The sequence below is a fragment of the Myiozetetes cayanensis genome, unplaced genomic scaffold (assembly GCF_022539395.1).
Source record: "Myiozetetes cayanensis isolate MyiCay16 unplaced genomic scaffold, myiCay2020 scf14, whole genome shotgun sequence".
Taxonomy (NCBI): domain Eukaryota; kingdom Metazoa; phylum Chordata; class Aves; order Passeriformes; family Tyrannidae; genus Myiozetetes; species Myiozetetes cayanensis.
This window is the reverse complement of record NW_026087048.1, coordinates 5,943,278-5,966,123: the sequence shown is the minus strand read 5'-3', so window position 1 is coordinate 5,966,123 and position 22,846 is coordinate 5,943,278. Positions and strand designations below refer to the sequence as shown.

Sequence of the window (22,846 nt, the reverse complement as noted above, 5' to 3'; positions counted from 1 at the left end):
TATCTGCTGCATGGAATATGGAATGAAAGTGGGTTTTGAGGATCTTTTCACAGCCCCGTTAGTATCAGCCCCTGTTCTTTCCATATGACAAATTTGTTAAAACCATATTCATGTTAAGAACATCAATTTTCACAAAAGTGCTGCTAACACCTCTTGGAGTTTTGTTTAAAAATATTAATGTGCAACTCTTATTTTAATCACAAATACTGTACACTGGCATGTGTCAACAGAAGATGATACAATAGCAGAGTACCATTTTACAGAAAGTGGGGGAAATGGATTAGACCCAAAGATATCTCTATTTCATTTAGTGCCTGAAATTGCTTAATTCCATTAAAACCAAAACTGAAATACATAACATATTCCCTGAAGGAACTGTGATGTGCTTTACAACAAGCAATGAAATAAATTTCACTATGAAACAACCATCTTTGCAGTAAACAATATTCAAGTGAGAAACAAAATGTTAAGAGACTTGCTAAAACCCTGCTGTATCTCCCCTCTCTTTCCTGGGACACTCACACACCCCAACTGCCAGTGCTGGACTGTTGGATGAACTGGATCCCAAAGCCACAGGACTCCAAACTCGGACATCTGCCCCAGAAACAACTGTTTCTTGAGTTACCGGACATCACTACACTCCTTTAATGAAAGCAAGTTCATTACATATTATAAGTGTATTTCAAAACTAACACATTTTCAACAATTGTATCTTTCAATCTCATATTAAGCTAATTTTTAACTACTGGTACCTCCTTCCCAACAGATTACCTTGCTGCTGGGGCTGTGGATATGGAGAACAACCAGCTTCTTTAAATTTGGTTCTCAAGACACAAAAAAAAGCAAAAAAAAAAAAGGAACTTCCAAACAATTACTTTAGATTCATAATATTTGGCCTTAACTTTTGCCATTATCCCAAATCCCAATCCCAAAGATGACAAAGTATTTCTACTCAAAATCACGTTTTGCAGTACAAGTGCTGTAACATCCTGGTCCCACTGAAGGTATTATGGTCCTACTTAATTCAGTGGCAGGCTTCCCATGTCGGTGGATGAGAACTGGCCAGCTGATGATTACCAGTGGGATAAAAAGTATGTCTTTGTCTCTTTTCTGTACAAGGCCAGCATGTGATACAAGTGCTTTGCCAATGGAAAAGTCTGTCCAAGGTCAGTTGCTCTGTTACCAAAGGGTCTAACACATCAGCCAATAAGAAAGTAATGCTGAAAACTGCTTTGAGAAGCAAATCATTCTGACACAGCTCAGGACTGTAAAACCTCTAACCTCCTTTACACTTTAGAGAGCCTAAACCTAAATTGTAATAAAATACTAGAGTAAATATACAACCTGATGAATACATTATTAACAGCAATGAATAGCTATTATACAGCACTCCAACTGGACTGCTTTCTTTCTGAACAAACATACATCAGAAAACAAACATGAGATGTTTCCTGGGGAATTTCAGGTACACCCAATGGCTCTGTTAGTTCATTTTGGCTCACTAAGAAACACTAATGTTGCAGCTCATTCTCAATTTGACTGCTAAAATATTTTCCTTTATCAGATCAACACTCTTCCTATAGTAAAGATCTGCAAGAAACGGAAAGCCTAAAAGGATTTGGGGCACTTGGGGGGGAGGGAGGAAATATGTTTGTGTTATATGAAATTCATTTATCCAAAACTGGGATTTTGTGAAAAGTATAAAGTTACATGAAAAATCAGCTAAGCAACCATTGAAATAGCCTGTCTCCTTTAATCTGCATATTCTGCCTATCCAGATAATGACTCATTCCATAAACACTTTAAAGCTTTATATACCACTGTCATGTTTTTTAACAGAAGTTTATCATTTACAAGTAGCAAGAACTTAAAAATTTTATCCTGGAATCACTCTAATGTGTGTGCAAAAACGAAAAATGAAGGACTTAAAATTAGCAAACCTCAAGAAGCTCCATCATATTCAGCAGAACTATTAGGACTGTGCTTTTTATGAGGGTCATAGGCTTTGCAAAAACGAGCAATAGGTTACTACAAAAAAGTTCACAAAAGCAGCATGGAGAAGTTTTCCAATGTTCAGATGACTTTTAGCTGAGTTTGATACTAATATTCCTGCCTGCTTTTTCCAGCATCTCCTGATTTCACAGAAATACCTCCTTATGAAAACAAACTTCCCTGAGTGCTCACTTGGTTGGTGCTTTTGACGAAACAGTGAAAAGATGTGGAGCTTTGGAAAAAATGGAACACATGGAACCAAGACAATCTCCTAAACAGAGACAAGTAGGATAACTCCAATTCCCAGAAACAGCTGCTGTCTTCTTCTAAAAAATAAATCTTAGTGACCTTGAGCCAACTTACGATTTTGCATTGAAGAAATATATATATATATTTCTTCATACATAAAATGTAGACATAAAATACATAAAATGTACAAAGTGAAATGAAAACCAAAAGTAACCAACTTACAGTCCTTGAAACAAGTGGAATGTTACAAGAAGCTTGGATGGCTACAACTCAATCATGACAGAACACAATTCAGTTTTGCAAAGCATTCAACTACATCCTTAAAGGAATGGTTGCTGGGTTGTTTTTCCTGTTGTTGCTGCACCTTAAGGATAAGGGGTTTTTTAACTATTAAAGTTCAAGACTTCTGTTTATTACCATAAATATAGAGAGAACAGTAAATACCAGATCTGGGTTATCAAGCTTCCCAGCTCTACCAGTGTTATGTGCACTATAACTATGTGCAGGTCTATATTCTGAATACTGCTTTATCAGTGGGAAATTTGTGACCACTAACATGCCAAAAACCAACCTGACATTTACCATTTCACTTGTGCAATAAATTGCTTGATAAACCTGTATCTAGTTTCAGTTTTCTGATCTGCTGGAACATGTTCATTCCTGTCCTAGTGCAACTCACCTGCCTCAATTAACCCAGTTTATTGTGTAACAATGTAAGCAAAACACCTGGAGTCCTTCTAGCTGGAATTACATCCTCCAGAATTCCTAACAGGCGAGCTGGCAAATTGAGCAGACTAAATACATACCAGCAGCTTTAAAATAAAACATACGAAATGGATTAAAAAAAAAAAAAAAAAAAAGAAGAAAGAAAAGAGATGATGGCATAAACCAAGAGTTCAGGGGATACGGAGTTAAGGACTAGCATGGGAACCATGCCAACAGCCTGGTTATTTTTAATCAAAAATGTTACTTTCTTTCTGTGCTGCCCATTCCAAAAAGGTTGAAGTGGCTCAGGCCATTTTAACACAGTTAAGGGAATTTTTCTGCCAGCTGTTTTCAGATGCTGGCACATAAATCTGACAGAAAAATTACATTCAGCTCCATGACTTTATATATTAGTAATGTGACTGCTTTCACTGCACTGCCAAGTAAGCTTCGTTCTCACCCATTTTTTACCAAGTGTACAAGTATCTGTGGAAGTTCTTTAGATAGAATTATTGGTTTAGTTCATCATCAATCAAGTTGGTGTCGATGGATGTTATATAAACTGTTGGCACGAGAAAATGAATGCCAGTGCATATAGGTACATAACGCATCAAAAACTCACTTGGATGAAACCAGGACAAATTAGAACTGATAAGACCACCCTACAAAAGGTCCAGACGTTTGGTTTTCTTGGACTCTGGGTAGTTTATATTATTTCTTCCATTTTTGAAGAGTCACTTTTTTTTGTACAATTATGGAGCTCACATTACAACTCAGACTGTTGCCCATAATAAACTCCCATCCACAGGCAATGTTTCTGTGGAACTCAGTAAAGCTCCAGCAGCAATTAAGGGCAAGAAAGTAGAAAAGAAGAAAGAAGCAATTCCATAATGAGCTTTTTCCTTTCTTCTACCTGAGCAGCAGCTGAGATTCTCACCAGCCACAAGTGAGATAAAGCAGTTGTCCAACAGGAATACTGGGATTTGGAACTTCCAGTACAGTTCCATCAAAGACTACACCAATTTTATTGTCTGCTCTGGCAATTTGTAAGATGGATTGACAGGTGAAGAGAAACTAAAGGGTGAGGAGCAGGTTTTATAAACCTGAACTGACTTCGCTTTCCAGTCCACTCAGAAGAATTGCCTCCAAAATATGCACAAATATAGACAAACCAAGGGCTTTGTAACTTGGGGACAGGACAGGTGATAACAGGGAAAGCCACAGTTCATAAATGCACACAAGACTGACATATATCTATATTAATTCCACATAACCTCTAAGTTGTAACCCCTGACACATATCTAGAAATATACCTCAAGATGTTATGTTAATGAAAATATTCAAGGACCATCTATGGTTTTGAATTAAGAACCTACTTCAGAATAAACAAATAACCTTGGATTGTGCAAATACCACTCTACCAAATTACCTCAATAAAATTTTGACATACTTTCTCTTCAAAAGAACTGAAATTTTAAGCAATCAGAAAATGCCCTTTCCTCCTCAAGCAGTCTTGATTCAATGTACATGAACAACCAATGCCTGGCTGGATTCCTGACTGCTCAGAGAAGGGCAATGGTGTGGGAAGGGAAAACACCACAGTTGAACCAACTAACAGGAAACGCCAAAGCCAGGTCAGATGCACAGGGAAATACATGGTAACAGGTCTGTGGTTTTTGTCATGCAAGATCAATCTAGAATTACAGACAGACAGTTATGATCAAAATACCTGTTTAATGATTTTCTCTTTCTTCTTCTTGACATCTATTTCACACTGCTCAGAAGGCCTTTCCTGCCAGAACCTCCACCCAGTTGCACTAGAGCACAAAGAAGGCTTCATTCACTGAGATGCAACTTACCCAAATAGTTGTTGCTCTTTGACATCTCAGTAATGTTGATTTTGGTAGCTCCTTCAGGAATTTCCACTATCTTGTGGTAGCCAAGATTTGTTAACGTGTGTTTGAAAACTCCAGACACCACCTTGCAAGCAGTGTTGTCCCCTCCACATATTCCACACTTGTCAATCACCTTGTCAGAACCCAGATAGTCGTCACAGCCAATGCTCTGCAAAATAAAGTAAGATTTCTTTTTCCAAGATCTTACAACTGCAGACTTTGGACATAATAACCAAGGACAGTATGACTTTCAGAGAACAATCAATTCTGAAACCATGTTGAGAATTAGCATTTCAGTAATGTCTTCCTTCGTTCATCACTATGAAAAAAGGCTAGAAGAGCTAAAGGGTTCACAGACTCAGGGTTTTAAAATCAGCTGACAGGTTTTTACATCCTGCTACCAAAAATACAAGAACACACTAGAGCAGTAATGCATTGTTCATCACTGACTGCATCCTCCTTGGCTGAAAGAACCTCTTAACAACACAGTTCCCATAGCTGCTAGTCAGAAAAGAAATGGAGAGCTGTGATTATAGTAGGATTCAAAGTGGGCTTTTTACAAAAGCAGAACCACTTGATATATTAAGGTTGTCCTAATCTCCTCTAAGACTGAACACTCGGCCTATTCTCACCAAAAGAGGTTTCTGAGATATCTTTATGCTGCACCTTGACAGTTTTGGAAGGGATCCTCCAGTTCACTGTGTAGGAAATCTTCAACCCACTCAGTAACACCCACTTGGACAGGATAATTCAAATTAAACAATTTCACCGAATCACATAATGGTTTGAGTTGGAAGGGACCTTGAAGATCATCTCAGTCCAACCCCCCTGCCATGGGCAGGGACACCTTCCACTAGACCAGGTTGCTCCAAGTCCCGTCCAACCTGGTCTTGAACAGTTCTAGAGATGGGGCATCCACAGCTTCTCTGGGTGTTTATAATAATGTAAATTAAAGGGTAGAAAAAAGGTTACAGATTTGACACAAACAAGAAAAAGAATCTTTCCAAGTTACTGCACTTTAAAAGTCTCTACGGTATGTTCACTACCTCCTGTTTTACAGAAACATTCCTGTTCATTGATCTTACTCGTTTGTACTTATAGACTTAAGGAAGTTTTATGATGAACACCTATCATCTACTTCTATGATTAACTGGTACATGTAAAAAAGAACTTCTCATTCTCATTCAAACAAGAATGAAATATTACATGAGCCAGAAGAACAGAATTTTATATCACAAATTTTATCAAATGTAATCTGGAGGTTGACACTAGACAATCTTTAAAGTTCCCTCCAACCCCAACCATTCTATCATTTTATGAATGTAGTAATTCAAAGTAAATTAAATTAATAAATAAATGAAAGAATAAATAAATAAGTAAGCCTTTTTAAGCATAAAAAAATCATTCATGATCACACTAAAGCTGAAAGTTGGGAAAGATGTTATAACAAGTTAAAAATACAGCAACAATGGAACAAATAAAAGGAAAAATCTAAAGTTGTTAACAGATAAATGAAGGAAATACTAGATCCACTTATGCTAAAGTTGAAATGTGATAAAAGCATGTAAACAACAAGGCAATTCTTCCATCACTTTTGATCTTACTATCAAGTGCTGGAGCCTTTTCTTTTTAACTAATCCCTGTTCTCCATTGTTCATGGTTCTTCTGTTAAGAGAATCACAGTTGACATTCCATCCTCATTTTAATAAACAGTTTCCTATATTCTACCCCGATTTCAAAGTTTTTCTTGCATGTCAGGTATCTTCTCCATATAAAGTCAGATGTTTTTACTTCCCAGGCCTTTCAAACAGAATGGTAAGATGTTAATAATTCAACCAGTAATGAAGTCAAGTGAACTGGCACATCAGAGATTTGGTGTTGTCCCAGGAACTCAGGTGTGGTGACCATTTGTGTAGCCCATAAAACAGCTTCCCTACAGCTGAGATGTTCATGTGGAGAGTTCTTCACTGACCAGGAACGCAACTGTGTTTTCTCAGAAACAACACTGTTATTTTTGGTCACAGTTTAAAAACCAATTTATCTATGAAATAAATCAGTTTCTGTTTTGTGACAACATAGAAAGCACTTCAGCATCCAGCCAAGGAAGAGATTTGATGTCCTGGAATTTTGATACTGGTTATGGCCTAATTATAGCCTGGAGATAAGTAGGAATTTGTGGTGTGCACAAGCAGTTGGAACGGTTGACAGCTAAACAGCACACAGACAAATCAACTGAATTTACTCCTAGAAACAGGTTTGAATTGGAGTTGGGTAAAGAGGAAGCTCCAGATCCTCAAGAGACGGTTTCAAAATAAGCAGCGGATACTTCATATATTTTGCTGACAATATCTTTAAGTTATTAAAGAGCAGAAAATTAGCTGCATTCAACTAGAAACTCTGTATTCCTCAGTATAAAATTTGGATTTATTTCTGAAAACTGCAGAAATGCCTGAATTGGGGTTCGCTATTACAGCATCATTGTGCTCAGGTATCAGAGACAAGACAGGCCCCCAAATCCTCTAAAACATGGCACATCACCAGGAGATACATACCACCAGCAGAATGCAGCTGCCAGAAACACAGGGAACACCAGGATGGCCAACAAAGAAAACCCTACAAGCCACACCCCCCTCCAAAATTACCTGGACTACTTCAGGAAACTGCATAAACTATTTTATCAAGACACTTTCACACAAGGACAAGGGATTACAACAAAAAGAGCTTGTCAGAATATACCAGACATCTGGGATTTCACTCCTGTGGTATTCCATCACTGTCTGATTCAGGAGAAACATCTGAGAGTGATCAACAAAGGAATTCCAGCAAGAACTGCAGAAATCATGAAGGAGTAGGGCTCCACAACAAGACTAGTCGAGTTTGGCTTTATTCCCAGCCATTGAAGCCAAAGGTATTATGTTCTTCAACATCAGCACATCAATTAACAATACTGGAAAATAAATAAAATCCCCTGATCCTTAAAGAAAACAGAAATAACTTCTGTCACAGATTTTGAAACACAATTTTATTATTCTGCTTCACCCCTTGTATCCTATGAAATACAAGAATAATGATGTCCACAAGGTGGCACTTACAATCCTCGTGAAATCAAAATGTAGAAGGTCTTTGCAAAAAGAAAAAGACAAAAAGGAAAAAAAGTTAATTTCTTACACCTCAGCGCAAAGTTTGTATTACACTTCTTTTCAAATGAGTCTTTATCACCTGAGTAACAACTGCTGATATTTTGTTATCAGTAACAGTTTCTTAAAATATCTCAATCAATCCAAAGATTTCTTTTGGTTTGGAATGTATTTTAATCTAAAATACAAATGTTGCACAAAACTGAAATGAAGGAGAAACTCTCAAAGTGTTTTTTTCTTGCATCATATGCTCTCCTTGTCTTGTGACCAGGTGGACTTCATTTATCAATGATAAATAAATATTTTAATCCAAATTCTGGTGTCTGTCCTCCAAAGGAATCCTCACTGACTTCGAAGTTGACATCAATGGGAAATTTGCCAAGTCACAGGGCTCAGGTTCCTTGTGGATTTGACAGGGCAGAATTATGTCAATTCTACGGTCTCACAATGCAAAATTTACTAGCAAATTTAAATGACTTTTAGATTTAAGTGTGTCAAACAGAAGTATATATATGTATACTTTTTTCCATTCACTTGAATTTCTGTTGTAAAATTAATCACTCCCACTGAATCTGTGGGAATGAGAAAGATGAAGTTTAGGAGCACCTGAGGAATTTTTAGGTACACAAATCTTTGGGACTGGACAGGAGGTAACCAAGGGTGCCAACAAAGCTGGGTGATTTCACAGTGAGGTCACAGTGGTTGGTGGGAATGCCTAAAAAGCAGCTGCCACATCCATCTTCATTAAGGGTAAGAAGGACCTGAGGCTCAGTTGCAGGTTGTGCACCCTAACAGCCCTCAGGAGACTGCAGAGTTGATCCTCCTGGAGGTCATTTCCAAACACATGGAGAAAAAAAAAAAAAGGGGGGAAAGAAAAAAAGAGAACAACCCTCATGAACACACCAGGGTCAAGTGGTGCCTGAACAGGCACAACTTGTCTTCTGTGGTTCAATGAGTTCAGCAGATAAGTGGAGAGCTTGAGTGGATGTTCTGTGCCTTGAGTTCAATGAGGCCTTCAACATCATCTCTCACAGTGTTCTTAAAGCCACACTGGAGAAATCCAGACTGGGAAAGGTGACAATAAAGTGAGGGGGAAACAACTGGATTGCAGACTTAATGGGTAGTGATCACTGCTCCAAAATCCAACTTACAGGTAACTACCAGTGGCCTCTCTCTGGGAGGGACACTGGAGTCAATCCTGTTAAACATTCCCTGTATGACGTGGGTGTTAAGATAGGAGTGTGCTGGCAGCAAATGCACAGATGACACCAAATTGCAGGGAGATGCTGGAAGCAGGACTGGACTGCTGCTTAGAGGTGTCTTTGCAGCCTGGTGGAAGGAGCAGACAGGAACCACATGAAGTTGAAATGGGAAGTTCTGTGTCTTGGATGGAATAACTCCATGCACCAGAACAGGCTGGGTCTCACTGGCTGGGAAGTAGCTCTGCAGTAAAGGACCTCAGGGACCTTGTGGACAAGAAATTGAGTGTGAACAAGCAACGTGCCCTTGCAGCAGAGACAGCAACTGCACAATGGACTGTTCCAGCAAAGGTGTGGTTGGGAGCTCAAGGAGGGGGACTGTGCCCTCTATTTGACATGAAAAATCTTAAAGCTTTGGCTCCTCATCTCTTGGAATTACAGTTTGTATTAATGGATTTAGATTGTTTTCCCGGACAGTTTCTGATACTTGCATCACAAGCCTTATTCCTTGTCTTCAATGAATCTCTCTCCTCTCTACTAGGAAGGACACTAGTTTTCTGTTTTAATTTTCCCCCCAAAACCTAAGCAAGGTTGCCTAGTGATTGGCTGGGTGGCTCTCTCCTCAGTGTGTGAACAAGCTGAGGATAACAATACTGCTTTTCTCTGGCCACTGTTAAAACCTTTGAACTTCATGTATGAACTTATAAACTCCTAAAATTAGATAAATATAATTCCTTCAATTTCTGTCTGTGACACGTACTAAATGAGGCACCAATGAAGATGTAATGACTGCTAGAGAGCAATAGCCAGCACATGCCATCATACCAGGAGTAGGATTCCCACCAAATGTACACATCACTTGCCAGAGCTATTTGTAAATGAGAAGAATGATACAGATTTCCAGGAACTGCCTTGAGTTTTGCAGTTCCCTGAGGGAGCCAAAATGTTTGTGCTCCATAGCACTGTAACAGAAGAGCAAGCGAATGACAGCACACAGCCAGGTTTTGAAGCATTTCACTGTGTCAGGGAGTTCCCTGTGTACAGACAGAAGTGCAAGATCCGGTGGTGCACGTTCTTCAGTGGGAACAAAATAAGCAGGGTAGTCAGCAGTGAGGAAACAAGGCTATGCTTGTAGAGCAAGAGGTACCTCCAGAAAACCTCCAAAGGCAGAATACAACAAAGCCAGCAGGGCCTGCTTGCCTCACTTCAGTGTCTCACATGTCTTCAAGGTTGCAACCTAACCTTCATTTGCTTTACAAATCAAAGGAGCGATGTTGAGAATTTACATTCAACCACGGGATAACAAACAACATTCTAATGGCTCTCACTTGATTTGTGGTTAGCTATAACCATAATTTTTACCCAAACATTTGATCCTGCTTTGGCTTTCAAATATTTCCTGCTGTCCACAGAACTAACCTTCGCAAATCTTTGACACTATTTACAGCCCCTCACAAATAGGTTATGGTCACATCTAGATGTCGCCCACTTAATCAGTCACAGATTTCCTTACCTGTACAATAGCTGGTTTCATTACCTATGTGCGCTTTATGGTGAACTTCATGTCAGAAAAATTTTGGCAGCAAGAAGCAGCAAGCTATTCATTTTTGACAACCTTAAGAATTCAAATGACATTTATAGTATCTAAATATGCACCATTCAATGAAAAAAAAAAGTCACTCACATAAAGACATATAAAGACCCTTTCACTAAGACACTCAATAGTTTCTTACTGGCTAGAAAATTACTTGAGAGCAAAAAAGGTTTTATTCTTGTTACAATGGAAAAAGTAAAGCCATCCAGGAAAAGTAATCATGTGAAAAGATGTCCTTAAAGATACCAACTCGTAACATAACAGCTAATAAAAAGGGATTTAAAAATGTAAAGCATGCATCTCACACTGATACCCCTGGCAGTTTGCAAAACAACTTCTCTCAAGTTATTTTTGTTCTAAGGAGAAATTCTATAAATGGGACCTGTAGTTCTCCCATGCACAAACCCGAGGTAAGGTGGATGAAATCTGCCCTCTCTCCAGAGATGCTGCTGCAACAAAGAGCTGAAACAGAAACAGAACATTGCTGGCTGTCACCTTATCCAAGTCAAGAAAAATATTCATTTTTGAGCCCTCCACTCTACAAAGAACTTATTAAAGGAGTTTATTACTCAAGTGTTTTGAAGTGGCCACGTTGGCAGCATTTACAAGTGAGGGAGATGAAGATACCGCACCATAACACTGGGCAGCACACACAGGGAGTCAAGGCTGGTTGGCCTTTCCCCGTTTGATCACACACAGTTCAGTCATCAGCACTCATCTCTGCCTGGGGTGGAAGAAATCTGTCTTAAGCATTCATAGGAGGCTCTGGGCACTGAATGCAACTACAGGCACATGACCCTAACACAGAAAGAGACCAATTTCACCATGTCTGGGCCCTGGGTCAGTCTGTTCCCATACATATCTGCTGCTAAAGCATTCAGAAGCACATTGAGGGGCTTCAGTTTTGGGTTTTCACACTTTCAAGGGAATCAGATTGCTCCTATTCATTAAGAATGGGAACACTGTGATAGAAAAAAAAAAAAGTACCTCAGATTGAAAGATTTTTTTTTTTTTTTAACCAAACTCTGAATTTGCAACTGGAAGGTCCATAGCCTGACAGTTCTAAAGCCCAAGAGGTACAACAGGATCAAATGGTATGCACATCTCTAAAATGCACTAATTGCTTTTTCTCTTCAGAAAACTTATAACAACAAAGACAGTAAGGCTGCTTTAGTGCAAGACCAGACCAAATCTAATCTGAAATAAATATTCCTAAATCACACATAACAAAGCACTCATGTCTGCCTGAATATATTGATTTGCTGCAAATATGCCACATTACTTGATATCACAGATTCAGCAAGAGCAGCAAGCTCTACGCTTCTATTTATACAACTCAACTGGCAAAGCAGAAAACCATTTCACATCTGAAGTCAGATACCAACTCCACACACTATATTCTTTAAGAATGGTATCTTGTTTCCTAGGATTCGTACAAAAAGTGTATGTTTATGATGTGGACCAGAAGGCTAAAGTCTTCAAAAATGCAGACAGGGCTTGGATGTACAGATGTACTGACTTTACTAACAGTTCAGTGTGAAGGTGCATAAAATGGTTGATAAAATCTAGCCTAATTTGACCTTCTTGGCAATGACAAGAAACAGTTAAACAAAGTAATGCAGTTTATGTAATTGATATTAGTTCTATGCCTTTTTAAAACACCTCTTATCTGAGTGGCCAGAGCTAATGCATGTCAGCACCACCTTGATCATATCTCAGTATTATTGATGGCAAGTACCACCTTGCCCATTTCAGGGTCTCCACAATTCTCTTCAAAAGCTTGATACTTCAGAGACAAAGTGTAAAACACAATATATTCTATCCAAAGCTATGGCTGTGTCTGAACACAACATACCAGCTCCCTGCTGGCCTCAAAATACTGCACTTTAAATTCTCTCCTGAACTCCTACAATACCTACAATTATTATTTTCTAGTTCATGGATGTCATAAAGAGCATAAACAAACAGTAATAGCATGGGAAGACAATGTTAGGAAGGGAATATAAATAGTTTCAGTTATGACTGAAGTTCACAACAGCCTCCTGAGCGCTTACAGGCAAACACTTACCTCTCCCACATAGCAGTGAGAGAGGCACTGCTTCCACAGCAGGTGTTTGGTTGTCTGAATAAAAGTTAATGGCACGGTGACCTCTTCGATGCTGTTTTTATCCTGCCCTTTAGGAAGAGGAGATGGAAAGATGGACTGGCATATTGTCCATTTGAATACAATGTGTTTCTTCTGAAAAATCGCAACTGGTAGAGCAGCCACCCCATGTCCAATGTCACAGCCAGCAGTGGAAGTCTCCATTCAATGCAGTTCTATTTTCTCCAGCCTTGGTGCTGAACAGCTATCTAGTATCATCCCAATTAACATCCATTTAAGCAATGTGGGTGATTTACCCAAATACACAAATACAAATGCTTTCTCTTCTTAAAGAAACCAGATACTATATGCAGCTGTACCTGAGATGCTTGCAAAGAAATATTTCAAACTTCCAGGTTCAAGTTGTCTACTTTTTAATAAAGAAAATAAAATAGATTTTATTCCTGCAAAGTTCTATTTTGAGATTGCAGTACTAAAATACTAAAATTCTGCCTGTCCTATAGAAAATAATAGCCCTTAAAACATAAAGGTGGAAGGGAAGCTTATTACAAATGCCTTGCAAAGCATATGGAATCTAAATGTTGTGGAGTTTTACATACTTCTGTTGAGCAGAACTTAGGAAAGGAGGCAGTGCACCCTGGCTCTGCTACATGAGTACAAAGCAGTCCATCTCATATTCAGCCATCTGGATTTTTGGCCGTACATCAGTGCTGTAGGAGAAGGAAATGTGTGAATCTAAGAGGGAGGAAACCATAAGAGCAGAGGATGTGATGGCATAAAAAGCTCCTTCCAAGTGTGCACCTGTATCACAATCTGCAAGAATAGGAACACCCATTTCCTATGAATACCAGCACCTGTGAACTTTTCTGTGTGGAAGACTCCACACAGCTGCAGATCACTTCTCTTCAGGATCTCACGAGACCCTGATAATTTGTCAGATTTTTTAGATTTATCTTGAAAGACATCTCTGCTCTTCAACCAGCAAGGACTGGATTTAACCAGTGCTTGGTTGTGAACACAGTGTTGCTGTAAGGTTTGTGCCAAAGTCCTAAGCTGAGATTCACCAATATACACTTTAAAATATCCCATTTGATTAAAAGAAAAAATAACACTGCTTTACTGTTCCTGGGTTTAAAGGAGTTTAGCCCAAATACCTATACGGTACACTAGAACTTGGTTCTAAATACACCTGGGTGCAGTGGGAAGTTTCCTCTGCTATATGATCTTCACCTACTGATGAAAAATTATTTGCAGAGATGAATTTCCTTTTTACAATGTGATTTTGTGGTAACAGAAATGGAATGAGGTAGTATCAGCACACCATCCCTACTTGAAGAGCTTATATTTGAAGATGGACAGAATAAAGCTCTAGACAATAACTAAAACCCAGCCCTCCTTTTCACTTGTTTTAATAGGCTTCTTATATGGGACTAATCTGTTTATATCAGGACATATTTTTCATGCTCAAACCCTATCAGATAATGAGATTTAGGTTTGAAGCCAGAAACCAGGGAGTTCAGTTTTTCATAATTTATCTGTTCTCCTCATTGATAAAGTCCAATTCTTGGGGTGCTAATTTATCTATAACTCAGAACTGTAGACCAAAAACCCTTTTCTAGAAAGGCTTCTAAACCTCTTCAGCCAACAGTGAAGCAGTTCCTCACAGAAACCCAAAGCTGAAGAATGATCTTCCTCTGGATAATGCCTCTGAACATGCCAAGTTCCTTTCTCAATTACCTGTATATGACTTCAAGGGGTTTGCACAGGGGTCAGATTGAGCAGTTTGTATTACAAAAAGTTATTCCTGAAAAGTAGACATGAAAAGGTAAGAAATGTTAGAATTCACAGTGATGAGACCTCATTATCACTAAAGACCTAAAACACATTCCCTTTGAAAATTTTTAGTATTTTCTTATATTCTACAAGTTCCTTGATATTTGCAGGATCAACACTTATGGTCAGGTATAAGTATTTAATATTTCGACCTATTTCAATGTTACAAACTTTAAAATATTTTTACTTCTGTTAATCAGAGAAGAAACGTGCAAACCATCAATGACAAGGTCCCCGAGTAATGGAAAACTGCACACATTTCTCTATTTTGATTGGCATACAAATAAAGAAAAAATGGGGCCCAATGCCTGCCTCAGAAGAGTAGGCTCAACTTCACCATCGTGTCAATAATGACTTCCTCCTTAATTTACACCAGGAATTCCTGGCTCCCAGTATTTTCTAGCTAGTGTGTAATTCAAAGTAACAAAAATACCCAAGAATGAAGAGCTTCAGAAGAATCTCAAGGCAGCCAATGATCAGGCCCTTTGAATGGTTATATTCAATCACCAAAACTCTTCCTCTATACTCAAGAACACAGAAACATAAAGTCCTTGCAAGTTAGTCCAAAGGTATCAAAAATGGATGTAGAAGAGAGATCCTAAAACTAGGAAAAATATATGCTATTTTGACAGAATATTTTTCCAGGCTGCATTTTTTATATGAGGCACAAAGACTTCCTAAGTCAAATGTAATGTCTTTCTATCATTTAGTAGTCCCTCTATGGGATATGCTGAGCTTCCTTCCTGAAATGTAGCAGCCCTAATTCCTCTGTCAGTGAGTTCCACCACCTGCCACATCATCTTCCTTGAGAACAGCACCAGGCAACTTCTGCTGATGCTTGTAGAGCCTGTACTGAGAATGACAAGGACCATCATTTCCTCATCACATTCTCCATGAACTCTCAAGTTTTATGGACTTCACTCAATCATTCTCACCCAAGTTATCATTTTTCCAGCCTATGGAATCCTGCTGATTTTATTCCATTCCCTGGTCATCTCTGTTGCCTTAACAGCAGTTCTAACAGGCCACTTCTGAGGAGACAGCTGAGATACACAAGCATCACACATATGTTTGTCTGTCTGTCCATACCCTTACACAGACACACACACAGAACAACCTGTTCTGTTTTTCATTTTCTTAATTCCTAACTTCTGATAATCTGTTTTACTATTTTACAGTGAGCTGGCACGTTCATAAAAACATCTGAATGTTTTTTTCTGAACAACAAACCACTATCATTATGGGGTTTTTATTTTGGGGCTGTCTTTTCTTCTGTGGATGACTTGCCTTTAATTGTGCTGAACAGTGTAAGCCTAAGCCAAGGCATAGGAATAAAAAATAATTTTTCTTCCCATTAAGAAACCTTAGAACCGTATGTGCTAATGCTTTGAGTTCTTCTCTTAACCAGTTACTCATCTACAATATGATCTCTCCTCTTACCCCATCACAAATTAACTTCTTTAAGAGCCAGTTCAAAGGGCTGCAGTTAGATTCAAGAAATTCTTCAATCAATTTTTTTGCTATAAGAAAGACAATCACAAATTAAACCGCAGATGTGATTTCCTTTGGCTGTCAGTGAAAGGGTGAGAACCAAGCCAGGTAAACCAGGGGCACCTGAGAACTACTGAGAATCTCCTTGGTGGACTCAACAGCTGTTCAAATACACAAATCTGAGTTGAAGTTTTGTTATGTCAAATGTCATCTGAATTTCAAACCTTATATACCTTATTGGAAAATGGGAAAATAGTTAAAAGGAATGTAACACAATGTCTCCTAGATTACTAGAAGGTAGATATAAATGCAAAGAAGATCAGATTTCAGGAACTGTACTTTTTTCTTTATTGCCCCAAATCACCACATAGTCACCATGTATTTGCTATATCCTTCTATCCTCATCATTACTTGAACAAAACTCCTGCCACAAGGACTTAAACAAGATTAATTTGAGGTTCCTGTAAACCTGAGGTTCCTGTTTTGAGTAGTGATCTATACATGGATCAGATATTTGGATTTTTTTCAGCAAAGATAAATTAGAGGACAGACTATTAAAAAAAAAAGTTGTTTCCTTACTTGAAAAAGAATTTTGACAACAGCATTTTCCTATATTTCAAAAGGAAAGGTTGAAAAATAGAGGAAGTACAGTTGTCATTCTGTGTCTCACTGGTTACATAAGAAGGGACTGTGTAGCAAGTTTTATGATGAACTGGATGAACAAAAAAAGAAATGGAAATGCAGCAGTTAGTTTTGTCTACTTGAATCTTGGGGATTTATTTCCAAATGTTTTTTCTCATTATACCAAAAAGGGTAGGGTTTTTTTTTGTATTATGTAGACACTCCCTCACCTCCCTAAACTTCAAAAGCAAGGGGTCTCAGTGGAGAATTATTTTGTGTAACTGAGGACAAAGGAAATAACTAACTGTTTTCAGCCATTACTAGCATTACAACTCCTGTGACCTGGTCTAACGTACAGAGAATCCAACTTTTAGAAGCAATTTTTTAGGGGAAAAAAAAGTGTGCCAAATTCTTCAGAATCCAATTCATAATTAAGTACCACTGAATTCCAACACTGCCCCCAGAATACACAAACCTTAGCTTTGTAAGCCACACAGACTTCTCAACTGTCTTTTTTCTGTAACAGGAGACTTACAAGTTTTACCTGCTTGGTATGTATAAATAATGTCCCCATGAGTATAGTGTTTAACAAACACTTGCATCTTTTGCAATTTCAAAGTTAAAAGAAAGAAATACTTAGTATTTTCTGAAAAATAGATGACAATATATAAAAGTGTCCCAGTGTAATATTCCTGTAAACCCCTGACTCATCCATGCTGCTTAATAGGACAGAAGTCAAGAACACAGACCATGAGAGACCCTTGAGAGGGGAGAGTCAGATTCACTGTCTTTCTAATAATTCTCAATGTGAAAAGAACTCTGGCCATTGCCAGCAGACTAGTCCCAACTGGCTTTCTACTTGGGTTATGTTTATTCAAGTGTTCTCCTTTATGAAGGAAAAACTTGGCTTTATTTCAAGGTAAAGAAAAAAACCTCCAAGCAGCAAAATATTTTAAGGACAGATGTCTGATCTTGAAACAGCAGTTAATATAGCCAGACTATATATGTGCAATAAACACTCATTAGCCCTCTCTTTCAACTGCACGTCTTTCTTTTTATCCACGATGTTGCTCACAAAAAAGGCAGTACAGAATATAGTGTTATCTATTATCTCCTGGGACAATGTTAATTAAATCCTTTAATTCTAATAAATTTGAAATTCAACAAGTGTTGCTGTGTTGCCTTTTTTTTCCCTCCTCCAGGGGTTTCATTATGTCTATTACCCTTATAACTGTGCTATGGAGAAGCAAGGGGTGCACAGTCCCAAGAGCAGCACCCAGGAACTGGGTGCCCGGGGGCTCTCCCATGAATCCAGGGAGCTCTGTGGCCTGTGCTTCACCTGCAGTGCTGTCCCGAGGGCTTTACCTCCCTCCAGTGCCCACCTTTGAGACCACTTGCCCTAATACAATTTCATCCCCAGAAATATTTAAAGTTACAATTTAGTTAAAAAAAAAAAAAAAAAAAAGGAAGAAATACAAGCAGAGCTGGTAACTATAGTAATGGCTAATATTTTCAAATGCTTTCCTATAATATCCCTGTTGCTTTTAGATGGCTATAACTCTGCCAAAACTTAACAACCCACACTGAAAATTTCCTTGCCAGGGACTAGAAACAAGCTGAACATTTCTTTTCAAAGAAAATAAACACAAGAATAATTTTGTTTTTTCCCAAAACCTAGGAATAAACAAAATTGTATGTTTTGCAAATAGTTTTTAAAAGAACTTACAACTGGCTTACTCAGGAATGCCCAGAAATACTCTATTCTTTTTTAAGATCAGGGGCTCAAAATTGGCATGGAGACTGCGATAGCATCAAGGATGGGAGCTTTTCTCTTCTTATGAAAAAATGCCCATGTCTGGTCAAGATGTAAACTCCTGAGCATCATCATGGCATCCAGCCAACACAAATAAGATAAAGATTGGGCAGTATAAAACTAAAAAACCACCAGTCATACTATGCATGCTCCAAAGCTTCAAGTAAATTCCAGCCTTGGCCGGCAGTTGCTACTGTCAGGAAAAGGCATGAGAACAGCCTGCTGTCAGTGAGGCAGCACAACTAGCTCAGAAACAGGGTGTTCTACTGTACCTGAATGAAGGACACACAGTCAGTGGCTGACACAGACAGAAACTGTCCCAGAGAATCCTGTGTCTTAACACTTTATCTGCCCAGTGAACAGCCGATATCCAGAGGCTTTTTATCTAATGATTTTAAGCACTTGGTGGCCTTTATGAGAATCCATGTGGGAGAGGTGAGCAGTTAAAAGTGTTAAGACACAGGATTCTCTGGGACAGTTTCTGACAGACACTGACTGTGTGTCCCTCAGTCAAGTACACTTGATGAAACTCCCTGGGAGAGCAGGGGTTTGCAGCTTTCCTTCTTTAAATACAAAGAAAGCTTATAGGAGTGTTCAACACACAAAAATGACAATATTCAACTTCATCTCTCAATAAGCTCTCAAACCCTCTTAACCCCCACCTCCCAAACCGCATATTAATTCCCTAGGTGCACTGACATACTCCAACACTGATTCCATACTAAGTAGGTGGGGTGGTACCACTAGCAGGTAAGAAACATTCTTTTTCAATGAGAAAGACATTTCTTCATGTCTTTAACCTCTATCTCTTTTGATGGCACCCCAAAATCTAAGGAATTATCAAGCACTGATGTCCTGCAGCAACGAGAACTGAGCTGTTCTTTCAAGAAACTCATATTCAGCATTGAGAGGTAATTCCCCAGCTTGACTTCTATAGTAAAAAAAAGAATCTATTGTATTTCTCATGCTAATAGCAAAGCACACGCATCTTTTTCCCAGCACTTCTGTTCTTAGAATGTACAATCTGTGTGATAGTAAATTAGCTTGGCCTCAGGGATTATGTAATATTCTCACTCACTCACTGTATGCCACCAATTAAACACACTTTCAGTTTCAGTTGTATTTTAGACATTTCAAAATCTCTCACTCAAAGTACCAGCAAACTCACTGATATAATTTAATTATTACACATTATTTGTGCCAAGACACGACAGTTAAGATTAATCACAGTCTGCCCAGGCTTGATCCCCAGCAAAATCACAAAAACAACTCTTCTAGGGCTCTTACTCTTTAGCCTTATTCTCTCTTGTCCAAGTGCCTGATAAAGCACATCAAGGAAGCCAAAGTAACACTGCATTTCTATTCAAGGCAGATCCATATTTAGGCTCTTGCTGGAAATAAATACAATTTTTCCTCTGGCTGTAAACTGAGGATTTTCTTCCATCTAATTCTGCCTTTTTGAAATTTATTACTCTGCCAGGAAGTGCTTTTCAAATAGAAAACTGTTGATTTCTTTCACTTAGCTCCATTGTACTTACTGTAGCTTGAAGGCAAAAACATTACTTTGCTAGTTGTTGTGAAGGATTTGAGTCCCATTCCTTTTTCAATCCTGCTTGCTTTTCTCCAGTCTTTTCTCTCTCCTTTATCACTCAAGTATCTGTTTATTCATGGCAGGGGGGAAGGGGAGAGAAATGATGAAAAGTGTTGTGCTTTGCCTCCTAAATTTGTTATCTGGGCACTGAACTCCACAGTAATTCTGCTACTTCATTTATTGGAAAAAAACCCACATATTTCTCCATCAGGCAAACTCTGTGGAAAAAATGTAGCACTTTTCCATAATACAATTCAGCAGCAGCTAATGAGATGCAGGCACCACCTACTTACATTTCCCAGTGCCTTTGGACTGTGATTTACTGACCTGGTCCTACACAACCAGCAGGAGCCCTGACTGATGTTTGCTTTGGTGCAGCAGTTCCAGCTGTCCAGTGCAAACACCAATGCCCATCACAGTATGAACAGTGGATTCTGTGACTCCCAGCCAGACACTTCAGACAACTCTCCTCCTGCCCAGGACTGCCCTGCTTGCTCTGTCTTCTAGAAGGCCACAGCTCAAAAACTGCCATAATTTCTATGCTATTCATCAAAATAGCATTACAATCCATTTGAAGGACATGTACTTGTCTAAGCTTTCATGGCACAGTTGATGAGACAGTTTCTGCCTCCTCAGCAGACTCTAACTTGTCTACAACTTCTCTCAGAATTTAAATAGTACGAAATTATTTAGAAGTGCTGTTTAATTCTGATTCTCCTAAACATCTACTCCAGTGGCCACCACAGTACAGTCATTGGCCAGCTGCAGAGACATGATACTATGAGGTAGGAAGAACTGTAAGCTTTGACTACAGTGGGGATCTTACTCTGAATGAGGCCCTGAATGAGGTCCTCAGACTGAGCTATAACTTAGGAGTGTGCTACAAATAAGAAGTTAAAGGAAAAGTGTCATGTAAGTGTGTATAGGTGTACAGTGACAACAGTAACTATATAACATCCCACAAAAATACGCTGACATCTACATTTAAGGGCTTAGAAATGCAATTATCTTGCCCAAATGGATGCCACAAGCTATCTCATACTAATACTTCATAAATAAATTAATCATTATTCTCATAAAAATGAGACTAACTATAGGATCCACTCATATGAATTTATACAATTGCAGGAAAACCCTGCACCTGAATAATTTCCTCATTCCAATCCTGCAATATGTCCAGACTCACTTCAAACACACACACACACAAAAAGCAAAATAAACTTTTCCCTAACACAAAGTAGTACAAAACAAGTAACTGCAAAAGCAGGCAGTACAGTGTCAATAAAACCTCTGGCAAACTTAGGTTTTTCCAATTAGAGAAAGAGCCAAAAGATACATGAAAACAGCCAACAAAATATCGATGGCAGGCAAGGGAAGAGCCAGCCAAGCGAACATGCTGTTTGGTTTTCTATCCAAGGAACGAGAGAAGGAAGAGAGGTAAATTTCCACCTGGAACAAATTCATAAAATAGTCTAGAGCACAGAATTCTGGCAGCTGCATTTGCTGTTATACTGAATCAATATCCTGATCAAATTTGGCAGCGCTCATGTGAGCATGTGTTTTCTGCATTCACCCCTAGGTAAATATTCAAGGAACACAGTTCTGTCCCAGGCTGTGGAGCAGAGCCCTCTAACCACAGAGGAACCAGAGCAGGCAGGGTTTCCCAGCACTTCTCTGCAAAAGGAAGTGGAGTGAATCAAATTTTTGATGTGTATGTGATCATCATGCACAGTGTACATGCAGAACCACTCCCAAATAACCACATGAATTGGTCACCAGCTGTGTCACACAGCAAACAAATCCCATATACACAAAGCAGTAGGGACTGAAAAAGTCAATGACACATGAAGCTGGTCATTTAAAAAAATCGTGTACAATATTAAAATGCCCATAACAAACTCGAGATGAAATAAATAAAAGCACAAAGGAATGAAAAAGGGGGAAACGAGTTCACCAATAAACCCGCACCATCATACAAAGAAAATAAAGAGCATCCTCAGAAATCAACTGCAAGTCAACCAGAAAACTAAGTCCAGCTCCTTCATGAGTCCTAAGATGAAACTAAGTCAGTGAGGTGCCTATAAAAAAAAGGACTAAAATAGAACTAATGCTTCAGAAAACTGTAAAAAAGTACAATCCCACACAATTTGGGTCACCCAAACAGAACAACCCATCAGAATGGTTTCTGAGCAGTTTTACATAAGCTTGGAACAGGAAAGGCACTGGAAAACATGCTCCCTAGTCCTTAAAATACTCAGGGAGCACTATCAAAATGCTCAGTATCTACTTATGCCAAAATACCTGAAGGGCTCTATAAATGCTGTCAACAAGATGTGAATTTGCTGAAAACTATTATTCTAATCAAAGCTCTGTTATTATCCAGTGTGTGTGCAGTCATGTTATACAGGCAATGTATTCAATAAGAATAAATGCATTTCCATATGAACATTCCAGACTGCATTTAACGTCCATATCAGTAGCAAATTAAATAAAATACATGAAAAATTTGCCTGATAGTTTAGCTCAAATGAAACTCCAGAGCTGAAATAAAAGACTGACAGAACAATGTTGTTTTAATAAAATAAATAGGTGGAAAACTACTTAAACAGAATAAAGGAAGGA

General features: G+C 38.6%; 1 protein-coding gene across 9 annotated transcripts in view; it reads right to left on the bottom strand.

Moving 5' to 3' along the window:
• The window catches only part of THSD4 (thrombospondin type 1 domain containing 4), a 414,123-nt gene that overhangs the window by 200,728 nt on the left and 190,549 nt on the right, over positions 1-22,846 (bottom strand). For all 9 annotated transcript variants that reach the window (XR_007628159.1, XR_007628157.1, XR_007628158.1 and 6 more), the window contains one exon: positions 4,806-5,010. Coding sequence is in view for 5 of the 9 variants with exons in the window: in XM_050309833.1 (XP_050165790.1) it covers positions 4,806-5,010 (205 nt within the window). In the remaining 4 variants the exon portion in view is untranslated. The remainder of the gene's footprint in view (positions 1-4,805; positions 5,011-22,846) is intronic.